This window comes from Monopterus albus, unplaced genomic scaffold (assembly GCF_001952655.1).
Source record: "Monopterus albus unplaced genomic scaffold, M_albus_1.0 scaffold369.1, whole genome shotgun sequence".
NCBI classification, from domain to species: Eukaryota; Metazoa; Chordata; class Actinopteri; order Synbranchiformes; family Synbranchidae; genus Monopterus; species Monopterus albus.
Window position 1 is genome coordinate 203,449 of NW_018128249.1, and position 13,197 is coordinate 216,645.

Sequence of the window (13,197 nt, forward strand, 5' to 3'; positions counted from 1 at the left end):
AGCAGGAAACAGACACACAATAAAGGGGAAAGAACAAAGCATACACAGCATCTTCTTGGTCTAACAAGACAACCACCTTAGAACTGGATTAAAAAAATAAAATAAAATAAAATAAAAGCAATAAAACCACTGAGTCCATGAAATAGCAGAGGAGACTGATGACCAGGCTTCAAATGGAAGGAAACCTAGACCAAAGACAAAAGACGGCCCGATGTACAACAGACACGCTAACCAGATTAACGCGACTTAGGGTGGCTAATGGATCACTGAATAGCATTTAAATCGTTAAAGTTCCTTATGTTTGTGCTGACACTGACACCTGCACATTAAGAGACTGAGTGTCTTCACTACTGAAGCTGCAGTAGTGACGGTTTGCTGCAGGTCTGATGGCGGTGACAACTCAATCCACTGTCAGTTTTAGGTGGATAACTATTATTACTGCCTGCAGAGACAGAAAAAAAGGAATCTATATTCATTGTGTTTGAAGCCTGAGACCTGCAGATGCCCTGAACATCCTGAACAGGGGTCAGTGGATCAAGAAAGCAGCAGTGTTTCCCAAAATGTCAAACTCTTCCTGAGAAGTCAGCCCTTCGACCTACCCACTATCCTCTGTCCATCTTCTGCTCTGAGGCGCACAATCTGCACCTTCACGTTGGTTCCACCGACTGGAGTAAGCACTTCCTCCAGCTCATTCCACACACTGAGCACCGAGCCACACAGCACGTAGTACGTCCGACACCGAAGGCCGACTTCACACTGAAGCCCCACCGACGCCTTCTTACAGTTACCTCGCCTGAGGGCAGAATAGCACACAGACTGGGGTTAACCAAACAGAGGACAACTTGTCTCATGTTGACTGATCAATGTCAATAGCAAGGCTCAATTTTTATTTTTGGCTTTAAAGAACATGGAGAACAGCTGCTCACAATTTACTCACATACCAATATGCATGAGAGCAGATCTTTGCAGACAACTTGTACTGCTCAGTCCAGTGCTGCTTGGCATCTTCTGACAAGACCTGCTCAAGCAAAAACACCATGTTTCACCACATAAAGCATTCAGTTCTTCCACCAATATCAATAAAATAATGCTGTGTAACCTTCTTAAACTTCTTCTTGATGTCTGTGTACGTCTCCAGCTTGAGCTGCTTGCCCGTGTTGGGCCTGTAGACCAGGAACAGCCTCTTCTTGTTGTTCAGCTCTTTGACCAATATGGCTGTTTTCTTGTTATTCCTCATCTGAAATCCAAAGACATGTAGCTAAAAAGGGGCACTGCACAGACGGTGCACATACAGATCAGTTTACTGGTTATGGATAATACTACTCAGCCTGTGAAAACAGTTACTTCATGTCTTGTGGTCATGGAGGGGACTTTGTAACATCTGGGGAAAATATTAACTTCAGCTTGGCTCTGGAGACAATCTGATCAAACTGGGGACTTCTGGTTTGAAAGCCATGGAATTATGCCAATCAGACAGGATTTAGTGAGAGACGTCGGAGATTAGTATAACAGAAATATGGTTCCAGTACTTTGAGTCTGAAACATTCTAAGGATTAATCTTAGCATCTGCTGCATCGTATTTTTCCACAGTCCACTGAGCTCCTTTTAATAAAATAAAACCAATTCATGTTGAAAAGTTGTTGGACTGCAAAAGTCGCTGCGCTATTTTTTTTTTTTTTTTTTTTTTTTTTTTTTTTAAAAAACCCCTTCATAGAAGCCATCATCTGGCCCACTCTGGTCTGCCCACGCGTGTGTGGCTTCTTCCCACGACATGCCCCTCTCCACACTCACCTGTAAAAAGACGCAGGCACAGTTTAGTAATGTTACTGCAACCTAACCGTGTCCTAAAGGGCACATGACGAGATGTGAGCTTACCGTGTACAGTTCAACATGCCCTGCTGTGGTATAACCCGGGGTCAGGAATCTCCTGCAGTCGACCTTCTTCACCTTCTCGTCGCCAGAGCCCAGGTCTAACACAGACCAAATGGAGCATGAGTTTAAATACATTTCCTGAGCAGCTCTAACTTCCAGGACAAGCAGATGACTCCAACTACACTCCGAATAATTTAACACTGTAACAAATGCCTTCTGTGTTTCTCAAGATGGCTCAATGATAAAAAGAGAAACAACACTATCTTACCGAGAATGCCCATGTCATATCTGCCGTTCTTCTTTGCTTCCTGAATCACTGCGGCCAGTGTGTCAGAAAAGTACTGGAACAAGGCGTTCTGCTGCTGGACCTCCATGCCCAAAATACGGTTCAGGAATTTCCCAATGTTGTTATAGTCTGTAGCAGTAACGAAGTATATGCGTCAGATTTACCTGAATCTTTCACTGTACATGCATTGACAGCAAGAACACTTGTGATGGGTCATTTAAAAAAATCACCTTTGTCCAGTGACAGCGTGCCAGATCGGTCCTCCACATTTATGAGGCCCACACCTATTAATCCACTTTGGATTTCTACAGAACAAAAACACTGTTATGACTCAGAGCCACAGATGAAAACCTTCATTTTTTTTAAAAAACTAAATATTTAAATACCATACTGTGTAAAATATTACACCAACATGTACAGGGTGAACCAGACATACAGCAAAAAGTAATGCCAGACTGAAAGGGAAATAAATTCCTTGCCCTGTTTGGAACGGCACATGAGTCATACCTTTAAAGAAATCCCCTTTAAAGTCAGAGGGCGGAGACACTAATGGAGAATCAAGCTTCACGATTGATTTCATCACAATTTCCAGAGCGTTTCTGCCATACTGTAGCAAAGATAAACAAGTTAGTCACCAGAAAATAAAGGCAACCATAAGAACTTCTCTCACACAGAGCCTTGATGTGTTTACTTTGTTGTCAAAATTAAACCTGCTGAGATCTCGGGTTTCTGTTGCTCTTCTATCTCCATGGGTGAGAGCACCCTGTTGGAAAGAATCAACACAAATGCAGTTAAAATTTAAAAAAATAAAAAAGGACAAAACTTCCTATCAGTCCCTTTTCTCCAGAAAACACGTCATAAACAAGCGTACCCACCAGGCTTTCTAGTCTTTTGGCCACAATGGATGCAAATCTCTGCTCTCCTGCAAGCTCCGATATGAGGAAGACGTATTCTGGAGCAGTGACCTGGTTGGACCTGTGAGTCCTCCCTGTGTCCACACACACACAAAGCAAGATGAAACACTGCTACATTTTGAACCATGCTGTTATGTCATTGATTACACCAAAGCATAAAGGATCCTAAGGGTTAATGTGTACTGACCAAACTGCTGAATAGCTCTGTCTGCACTCCATGGCAGCTCGAGTGTCATGTGCACTCTCCGCCGCTGGTTCTTCACACGGCGATCGGCCTGCAGGGAAATACCCGAGCTGGCAGCCTCAGAGATGATGGCTATGTTCTGGGGGAAGACGGACACAACTGAAATTACTTTTGTACATCTATAGATTAGGCACTCACTGGGGTAGGCCATGGTTTCAATAACAGATCCATGGGGTAAACTTCACTAACATCACTACACAACTGGTCAAACTCACAAGGTGTCACTGGTTTTATCATACTTTAGAACACCAAGTTGTTCCAGCGTCCTTCAATATCAAAATATGTGGAGGTTGGCAGGTCTGCAGCTGAGGCTGCCTTCACACCCGTTTGTTTCGCTTCAAATTAACTCTGGTGGCACCTCGCTAGATCATCTACGTTGATTTGAAAGATGTAAATGGTAAAATGGTAAGTGGTCTTATACTTGTATAGCACCTTTCTATGCTTTTAAAGTAACCTTTTAATCCATACAACATCCTGTTTACACCCGTTGATTTCTTTCTAATAAGTCAGTGTGAACATGAACTGACCAAATAAACTGGTGATACAGGTGTGAAAGCAGCCTCAGGCTGTCATTATAGCACCTAGACTGAGCTACACGTTTGGTAACATTCATTTCCACAGTAACCTGGCCTGTACCTTCTCTCCATCCATGAACCTCTGCTTCTCTGTGAGGTTGAGGATTTCCACCGGGACATCTAGCTCAGAGCGAGATTCATAGGTGATGCTGCCATCATCATTACTGACCACACGACCTTTACGACCAGTCATCTGAAATGCAGGGGAAGGAGAAAGCAAGATACAAATTTAAAAACAAAGAAACCGCAATAAATAAGTAAATGAAACAATCCCTGAAGTAAACAAAGACATGCTGATACCTCAGCTACGTTCTCAGGCCCTCCCAGTTCATCTATCAGCTGGTCCAGAGTGTTGGGAGGCAGCTCCTCAGCCAGCTCCTCAAGCTGCTCCAGCAGGTCTCTCTTCATTTTCTGGGCAAGTTCGACTGAGTCCTGACTTGTTAGGTAGCCGTCTTGGCTCTCTGCTTTGACTGATGAACAAGTGAAAACAAGGCATCCATTAATCCTCAAGAGCCTAAAACTATAGCACTATAATGCTTTGCCAGGTGGCAGCACACTCACCTATGGCAGGCGTGCTGGGGGGGTTGACAGGGGCAGTGAAAGCAGGCCTGGTAAAGCCGAGCCCAGAGGCCAACAAGGCACTTTGAATGGAGTCTGGATCAATACGCTTCCTTTTCTTTTTACTCCTCTTTTCTTTCCCTTTCTTTGGTTCCTTTCTGATAAGCCAAGGATCTAAGAAAAGAAAAGAACCAAGGTTCCATGTAAGCTCTGAAATAAAATGTCATAATTCAACATTCCCAAGATCCCTCAGGGCTCACCATCTTCCTCGTCATCAGACTCATCTCTGAAAGGGTTGAAATCGTCATCTTCATCTGCTGAGCTGATAGACTTGAAGCTGTCGTCACTGTCGCAGTCTTTCCCAGACTCTTTATCCGAATCCTCCGACTGGCTCTCCTCAGAGCTTGTCCCCGACAGACCGCCGTGCTTTCGAGCCTTCTTTTTTTGTTGCTTTTTAACTTCAGAACCTGAAGAGATTTTTAGAGAATGAATGAAAACGTTAAACGGTTCTGACAAGTGCATCATTTTACAGAATCCTCCCATGAAACAGCAAATGTCTTGTCTCGAATGTCAGGAACACAACTGAGATTACAGGTTTAGTTTTAATTAGTTACAGCCATTTAACATTCACTTCTAGTTTTCATTACCTTTCCTTTTCTTGCCCTTCTGTTCAGGTTCAGGAGCAGTGTCATTGGGGGAGGCGGTCTTCTTAGCCGAGAGGTCGATGCCTAACAGGCTGTAAAGCTTCTGTCGGTCTGGAGCTGGAAAGTGCTTCTCAATCAGAGACTGCAGCACACCCCTACCAGAGAAACATTTTATTACAGCGACATGCACACATAGCCATGTATGAAAAATCCAACATCTGTAGTCGATCCATACTTTGCAGTTGACACAAAGTCACTGAGCTCCCCTCCTCCTTCCTCCAAGGCCTCAAGTGTTCTTGCCTCGCCCGTGGACTGAAGACCAATCACCACACACTGCAGAAGAAATCGTCTGTCACTATTTTACACAGCATTACTGCTTTACTGAGCAAATGGCAAATTTATAATATGTCATAAATTCTCAGAGTGCCAGGCTTTTATTTTATTACATTAGAGACAGGCTGTTACTCCTGATTTCACCTGCAGGTATTTCTGTCAAGAAGCTCTTTGCTGAAAAGTGGTAAGAATAACATCGCTGCTGCAGTAAATGGACATTACGCTGAATTTACTGCACCAATTCTGAGAAGCTTTTGTTGGCTACAGGAAACTCCACTCATCTTTTAAACCTAAACTTGGTTGGTTGTTAGTTACACAGAGGAAAATTTATGGTCCAACACTGTAACAGGGAGCCCACAATGACTTGCATTAAGTCAATGCAAAGCATTTATCTCGGAAACTATTAACCCCTTGTTGTGCAGCGTTGAACACAGTAACGCCGGCTATTAAGTAATACGTCTTTGCCTCTTATGTCTGTGTAAGGTTGCCACTATGGATGTTTGAGTGGTCAGGGCCATGGAAGGCTTCCTCACCCTGACAGCTTCATTCAGTTGTGTGTTGGCTTCTAAAGTAACAGATGCTTTTGGAGTTGTTTTTAAATGGTACAACATTGACAAAACTGGAGACTGATGTTCTTTTTATTATTATTATTCCTCACACCACTGGGTTTTCACAGTTCTAAGACAGGTTTATCTTTCTAAAGTAAAATCTAAATATGCAACCCTAATTACTGCCACATTTCTTGACGGTCCTCACCTTCCCATTCTGGACCTCCTCTCTGGCCAGCTGCACCACTCGGCGGACTTTGGATGCAATGCAGAGATATTTGAAGAACCTCTGGTGAGCAGACCAGAACTGACCCCACATGGATTTCTTCATGCGCTGCTCTGCTTCCATCAGGTTTGCTGCCTGCTGGAACTTCTCACGTGCACTCACCCACTGGGAAAAGCAGAACCGGACCATTTTATTAACTGAGAATGAAAGCAATGTGCTTAAAATGCATGTCTACAAGCTTAAATATGTGCTTACCAGTCTCACAGATTTGTTGTACATATTGATGTATTGCTGAGTCAGGGGAACCTCCTCAATCTTAAAAGTAACACCTGTAAAACTCAGCTGTCTTGCAATGTACATCCCCCTCAGTTTCATGTCCATAGCTACTATCTCCATGGCACCAACACCCCTGGAATTGAGACAAAGAAGTATTTTAAACAAATAATTAAGCCCATGGTGTTCAAGTCTGTCAGGCATGTGGAAATGTATTGTTCCTGAGAAATTCTGCTGTCACTTACAAAAACACAAAACTCACCTGCGCTCTACAGCCTGAATGAAGTTACTGAATTCTCTGAAGGGCGTTTTATGCCCCCAAATTCCCAGCCTGTTCATATATGCCATGTTTCTGGGTTCAGAGGCACCTAGACAGGAAAGGGTGAGACATTTCAGTGTTGACATAGGTTCACCATCACTTCTCCATGAAGTAAATGTTGCCTGACTGCGAATACTAACCTGTAGCACTTGCGTACACAACCCGAGCCTTGGGGAGTTTGTTCTGCAGTTCCAACACTGCAAGCCCAGTTTTAGTAGGTTTGGATGAGCCAATGGGGCACACGTTCTTGGCTTTGTGACACTCGTCATAGACGATCTAAAGACATTTGCTTAAGGAAAGTCATCACACCTAAAAAGGATATGGTTTAAAGTAATGTTATCTACATCATTTTGCACATAATTTGACTCGCTGTTGTATACATGTGGGGCCATGAAAGGATACAACTCCATCAAAGTCCTCCCCACACCAGTGGAGGAGCTGTTCAAATCGGGTCTTGTACTTCCCTCCTGACTGGCTCTCTCCTATCAAAGAGGAGTAGGTGGCGAAGATCACACCTTTCTTCACACTCCCATTGTGTTTTGAGGAAATTTTTCCATATTTGAACTGGTTGGGAAAAAAAAAAAAGTTATTCAGTGACATTTAGGCAGTGAACACTTAACTGTTCTCATCTCTGTGTCGTTATAGTAACGCACCTTGTTCAGTGAGTGAACCGGAATGTTCTTGGCTCCGATATCCCTTAAATCTCGTTCAGCATCATACTTCAAGTCGTTTGAGACACTAAACCTGAGCATGAGGAGACATTCGAGGTAAATAACACTTATTTGAAGCATAGCTGTTTGTAATCCCCCGTGTCAAAAGGTGGGTTTCCATTCATATGTTCAAGCTGTGTATTAAAAGAACCTGAATGGAAATGCAGAAAATTTGGGGTTTTTTTTTTATATCTCAAAGAAAATTTAGCAACAACAGAAGCGAAATGTGCCATTATGCACTGGAACCTTACAAAAAAAATAAAATAAAACCAATCATGACATTCATGAAGAGCAACTTTTAAAATGTCATATGCCCATCATGTTTTCTACATTTCTCCCATCGTTTCAAGTTGTGTCCTCTTTTACTAGTTCAGCTGAAATTTGCACTACATTTGGACAGAATCCCACTTAAATATAATGCCAAAGATTTTGCACATTTACCAAAGTGATCTCTTCCTGCCTAAAAGATAATTCTCATAAATAATTCCTGCAATGGTTCGGCCTTTCCCCACACCAGCTCCATCACCAATCAAATAAGCAGCTCGATCGCCGTTGTGGAGGAATGTCTCATGTTGCTGTGGTATACAGAGACAAGAAATGACATTAAAAACGGCACAATTTTGTTTTTCAAACAAGTTGAAATGCTCACAATGGAGACACACATACAGCCATTTACAAACAATAATTAAAGGCATGCCCAGTGTTTACCTACTGTGTTTTACTTTTTATGTCCATTATTTCTGGTCACATTTTAGTCATTTGTTAGTTTTGCTCTAGGTTCAAACGTTTTTGATTATTTTCTTACAGGATCACAACAGTTTACCGTTTACAGCTAAAGCACCTAACTCAACTTTTGAATATGTGAAAGTTGTGTACAACACTGGACATGTTTTACCAGTCAGATGTGTATGTGGGAGTCTGCACACTGCCGGTTGTTAAATAAGACTTCACGTTAACACTCTCGTTACATTTTCCATTCATCTGTCATTCACATCATTTTTCACTTTTTGTTTGACAAAAACTAAACTCATGCTTCCTCATGGTTTTCATTTTCAAAGGAAACATTTTTATTTTGTTTTATTCTCATTTACATTGTATGAAAAAGCTGAAAATATTTTTTATCCAAATGTTTAGTTCATAAAATGAACTCTGGTTACCTGAGCTGCATATGTGATGGCTTCCAGCTGCAGAGCAGAGAGGTAGCCCAGATCAATGACTTCCTCTGGGATGGACAGTCTGTACCACACATCTGGAGGGCTAACACTGGACAGGGAACTGGTCTCCACCACAGAATCAGGGTGCCGCAAGCCAATCTTCACTGCATTAACAAACAGACTGGTCAGTGGATCAATCCACAGACAGGGACAGGAATGTCTTTTATTTCATGAGTGATACAGTGAAGCTGAGAAGCTGTTATCACTCAGACCAGCTCATTTTGTTCTGACTTGATTGCACTGTGGTTGGTTGAATGCTGTAGGCCTATCATATCCCAAGTGTTAACAGGATGAGAGATTCAAACTCAGGTCCAAACAATGTTCAGCAAAGCTCAGTACCAACAGATGTACCCTACCCCCCTACCCCCTCCCGCTAAAACAAATATACACTCCACCAACTTAACAGTTATACATACATTTCAATGGCATGTACTCTGCATAAGTCTCTGCATGACCCAGCTCTTCATCATCTTCCTCCTCAGGCTCATCCTCTTCCTTCATCCCCGGTGGTTTCTGTTGATTTGGCATAAAGAGAACACAATCTCACAACACTGTTTTCTAAATCTAACTGTGACTCCTAATATTCCTTTAACATACCACTGCATTTGGTATGCAGTGAGTAAAATGCATGTTTCTAAATCACATATAAACACTCACCAGAGAATGTGAGAAGTTTTGCATTTTAGTGTCGTCACTAATCCAGACCCTGGCAGCATCTTTACCAAACACTTCCTTCTTGATTCCATTGTTCATTTCACCTGAAACACCAGAGACAACAACAGGTGCTACCGATACATTGAATGCCACTCATATAATGGAGATTCTGAGGGAACGGTCAAACACCAGATTTTTATTCCATTGGCTTTTTGGCAATGATTAACAGAACTTTGTACAGATCAGGCCTATAACCATTTTAAAATTCTCAGTTTTCATGTTTAAACATATAATGTCCAATTGAAATGTGGACACTTCCCTGACTCTAAAGCTTTTTGTACATTATTTTTGTTCACTGACCTCAAACAAACCATGGCTCTTGTTAACTTCTCTAAAACAGCCTACAGTCTCCAAACAGAGGCAAACCCTGATTGGCACAGCAAGTTCAAAACTGCTACATCAATCACACTGCACATTCAAATAACTTACCTGGACCTGTGGCTGCTGCTGTTGCCACTGGTGGAGCAATGTCAGGTGGAGGCTTCAGCTTCATTAGCTCCATCAGACTGTTGCCCTTTAGACCAGCGCTCTTCACGTGGCCGGTCCTAAGAAGGTCTTTCAGCTGAACCTGCTTAGAATACAAAATGGATAATCACTATAAATGAGATATGCTTTTATCTGAGCTGTCCTGTGTATGTCAAGATCTGCTGCCAACATCAAGCATCAAAGACATGGATTCCATAAGCTCACCTCATCTCTGTTAGAAGGCACTACTGTGGATGCTGAAGGAGGAATAATTGTGGAAGAGGGTGTTGATGACCCTCGCAGTGTTGAGTTAGCAACATGGACCACCTTGGTGACAGTTATGGTATGTTTGATAGGGTTTATAGCTGACTGTTTGGTCACAACAGCTCCTAGTGATGGCAGCTGATTCAGCTGATTTAAGACAAATGTGGTGGTTGATGGCTGAGGTTTGTGCTGTTAAGAGACATTAACAGGAGACAATGCACAGAATGCTGATTTTAACACACGGTACAAAACATCCACTGCAGTATGACATTATGTCTTCAATAATTAATTGAGAACATTCTGTAATCTCACCCTGATAGTGACTATAGGGACTGTAGCTGGAGGCTCACTTCTAACAACTTCCATTGCCTCAGTGCCCACACCAACATCCAGGGCACTGATGGAGATAGACTGGGAGAGCAACAGAAATCACAATGATTGCATTATGAAAACAAATAAATTGCTCCTTAAGAACAAGAACTAAAGATCATCTTACTGGCTGGGTTGTAGAGGGCTGCCCCACATCCTGAGAGTCAATGTCAAATAGGCCAATATCATTTGGGCAAATTCCACTCTCACTTAGGGCAGCAAGAAGTAAATCCTGTCCAGGATCCATCTGCAAAACAAATATACAACTTTCACATGCAGTGCTGACAGTATCTGCTGATAAATAAATCACATCTTCCCAACAATAACAATAATCAAAACAATTAGTCAATTAATCTATTAGCTGATCAATAGAATATACTGTACACTGTAGACTGAAGCCAAAATGCTAACACCTTTCAGACTTTAAGATTTCCAGCTTTAGTTTGTTTTATTCAGCTTTAGGAAAATCAGCATTTTACACTATATAGTCACTATTTTATCAGTGATATTGCACAGACCAGACAATTCAAACTAATTATGGCTGATGTATTCAGCAGAATGATTGATAAAAGAATCACCAGCTGCAGCTGTGAAAATATTCAGACATGGCACCAAAGACAAAACAGTTAAACTGGTTGTTAAATGCAAGAACCTTACAAATATTTAACACTTCAATAGTTCAATGGTCCCAACAACTAAGATACACAGGGAAACACGACACGACCCATTTATCTGATATGAAGGAAAAGGTGAACTACACACTGTAAATAATTAATCAAGAAAATAACATCAATTAAATGATGATAAAAAATAAGTTTGCTGCAGTGAACACTTACAGTGGACAAACTAAAACATGCACCAACAAACACAAAAGGGATATCAGAAATACTTGAACCACATGCATACACCGATTAACGTTATAACAAACTTCAACCAACACGCAGTTAACTTGAAGTTATTTCAAAGTCAGGTCTTGTGTCCAACAGATCAAGGCTAAAATTAGTGGGAATGAAACCAAAACGTAGCCAGCACTTATTCCAGATACTTAAATTTAGTCCAACACAAGAATGAGCAATTTTCCATTTATCGCGGCGACGTTTACACACCAGGTCTAATCAAAGTGACCCAAAACAAGACACGTGTTTGCAACGCCTTGCTTGCAACTTCCTGGTCCCTCTGACTCAACGGAAATCTATTAGCTCAACCGCTTAATAATCATAGCACATAGGATGTAACGTTACGGTGTGTGTGATGGTACCAAACACATTTCACGGCCTGGTATAGGTAATCTGCAGCAGCTAGTTAACCGCCGAACTGGTGCACTGCTAGCTTAACTGTCCTGGTTGGACCATAGTGACACAGCTTAGCAATGCTATTAGCTTACCTAGTAACCGAAAGCACAAACACCAGTTTCACATTCATGTCAGTGACAAGTCAGCTAAGTCAACTATCAACCAATAAATTGACAAATGCCAACTTAACGTCAAGCAATGTACAGCTAAATTACATATCTCAGAAAGCGATCATAGTGACAAGTTAACGCTAAAGTGAAACAAGTCACCGTGGATTTCACATGAAATCCACGGAGACTTCTTTATGCTGACGAATGTCAGCCGTTTTTATCCTGGCTGCTGTTTATTTACACACAGCAAAAATTATCAGTTCACTGTTTGTTTGCACGTTGTGCGTTAACTCTGTTTCTACGTTAAGTGTGTTGGGCCTTAGCGAGCATTTAAACACGAGTTTTGGCTAACTCGTTAGCTAAGTTACGGTTATGCTGCTTGACGAATAAACGGTAAATGTTAGCAAACAGCAAAGTTAGAGCACTCACACTCAATTACACAACACCACGGGTCTCACTCTGTGTCCCTCGTAGTCTTCCTATTCCACGGCAGCTACAGTAGATTAGCAAACTGTTCTGTCACATTGTTGTGATGCACCAACGCAGTGTCATTGCTGTTGCTAGCTAACGTTAGCAACCAGGAGCGTTGACGAAGCGAACGTCACCGCTGTCACTGCCTCAAATATAATAAACAACGTAGTTCTGCCCTTTTGGTACCAAAATTAAACCACAAGTGGGTGTTTGCAATAATAGAAACGTTAGGTTGGTGCTAAACAAATAGCTGACGTGAACTTACAAGACAGTTTAGCGGCTACTGTAGCTCTCTGTCGCCTGCACTCTGTAGGTCGGAGTTTGTTGTCCTCTCCGCCGCGCTCACGCCATCTTTTTTATCAAATGCTCAGCCGCATGATGGTCACGTGACGTGCAGGCCCATAGAGGCCGTTTTCTCAGTCAAACTCCTCTCCCAGCTTCGCTCGAAACGGGTTTTTGAGCAGTCGCAGGACCTCCCTTGACGACAATAGCCCGATAAATGCAAGGAATGTGCCATTTCTAAAACTTTAGCAGATACGACAAACATAGCAGAGTCACCGAGCTAATACGACATCACGTGACCCTGCCAGTGCTTCACGGGAACTGACGATGGATATTTTGTCTTCTTCGTCGTCCTTTTCCTGTTTTTCCTTCTGTCTGATTTTGCCTTTTGTGTCTCCCATAAGTAATCTATCACAGTTACATTCAAAACCTTTAGCAATTTCACATGTTGTAGTGGATGAAGCCTTATTATTCTTGATAAGTCTGGGGATTTCTTTCTTTATGTGCGGAAAAG

The 13,197-nt window shown here is 42.1% G+C and overlaps 1 protein-coding gene across 5 annotated transcripts in view; it reads right to left on the reverse strand.

The window, feature by feature from the left end:
• The window catches only part of sbno1 (strawberry notch homolog 1 (Drosophila)), a 15,683-nt gene extending 2,695 nt beyond the window's left edge, over positions 1 to 12,988 (reverse strand). Inside the window, exons 1-32 of one of the 5 annotated variants that reach the window (XM_020585537.1) lie at positions 12,667 to 12,988; positions 10,656 to 10,775; positions 10,472 to 10,570; positions 10,121 to 10,348; positions 9,860 to 9,998; positions 9,374 to 9,474; positions 9,133 to 9,229; positions 8,660 to 8,820; positions 7,944 to 8,077; positions 7,446 to 7,536; positions 7,195 to 7,356; positions 6,933 to 7,068; positions 6,736 to 6,841; positions 6,456 to 6,609; positions 6,183 to 6,365; positions 5,329 to 5,426; positions 5,097 to 5,248; positions 4,710 to 4,916; positions 4,453 to 4,623; positions 4,192 to 4,361; positions 3,953 to 4,084; positions 3,260 to 3,395; positions 3,034 to 3,146; positions 2,850 to 2,921; positions 2,666 to 2,765; positions 2,389 to 2,463; positions 2,141 to 2,287; positions 1,876 to 1,970; positions 1,710 to 1,791; positions 1,100 to 1,242; positions 942 to 1,018; positions 600 to 793 (exon numbers count right to left, since the gene is read on the reverse strand). In XM_020585537.1, coding sequence (XP_020441193.1) covers positions 600 to 793; positions 942 to 1,018; positions 1,100 to 1,242; positions 1,710 to 1,791; positions 1,876 to 1,970; positions 2,141 to 2,287; positions 2,389 to 2,463; positions 2,666 to 2,765; positions 2,850 to 2,921; positions 3,034 to 3,146; positions 3,260 to 3,395; positions 3,953 to 4,084; positions 4,192 to 4,361; positions 4,453 to 4,623; positions 4,710 to 4,916; positions 5,097 to 5,248; positions 5,329 to 5,426; positions 6,183 to 6,365; positions 6,456 to 6,609; positions 6,736 to 6,841; positions 6,933 to 7,068; positions 7,195 to 7,356; positions 7,446 to 7,536; positions 7,944 to 8,077; positions 8,660 to 8,820; positions 9,133 to 9,229; positions 9,374 to 9,474; positions 9,860 to 9,998; positions 10,121 to 10,348; positions 10,472 to 10,570; positions 10,656 to 10,775 — 4,075 coding nt within the window. In that variant the 5' untranslated portion in view covers positions 12,667 to 12,988. The other 4 variants (XM_020585533.1, XM_020585535.1, XM_020585536.1 and 1 more) reach the window with 4 other exon arrangements.
• Between the last annotated feature and the right edge of the window lie 209 nt (positions 12,989 to 13,197).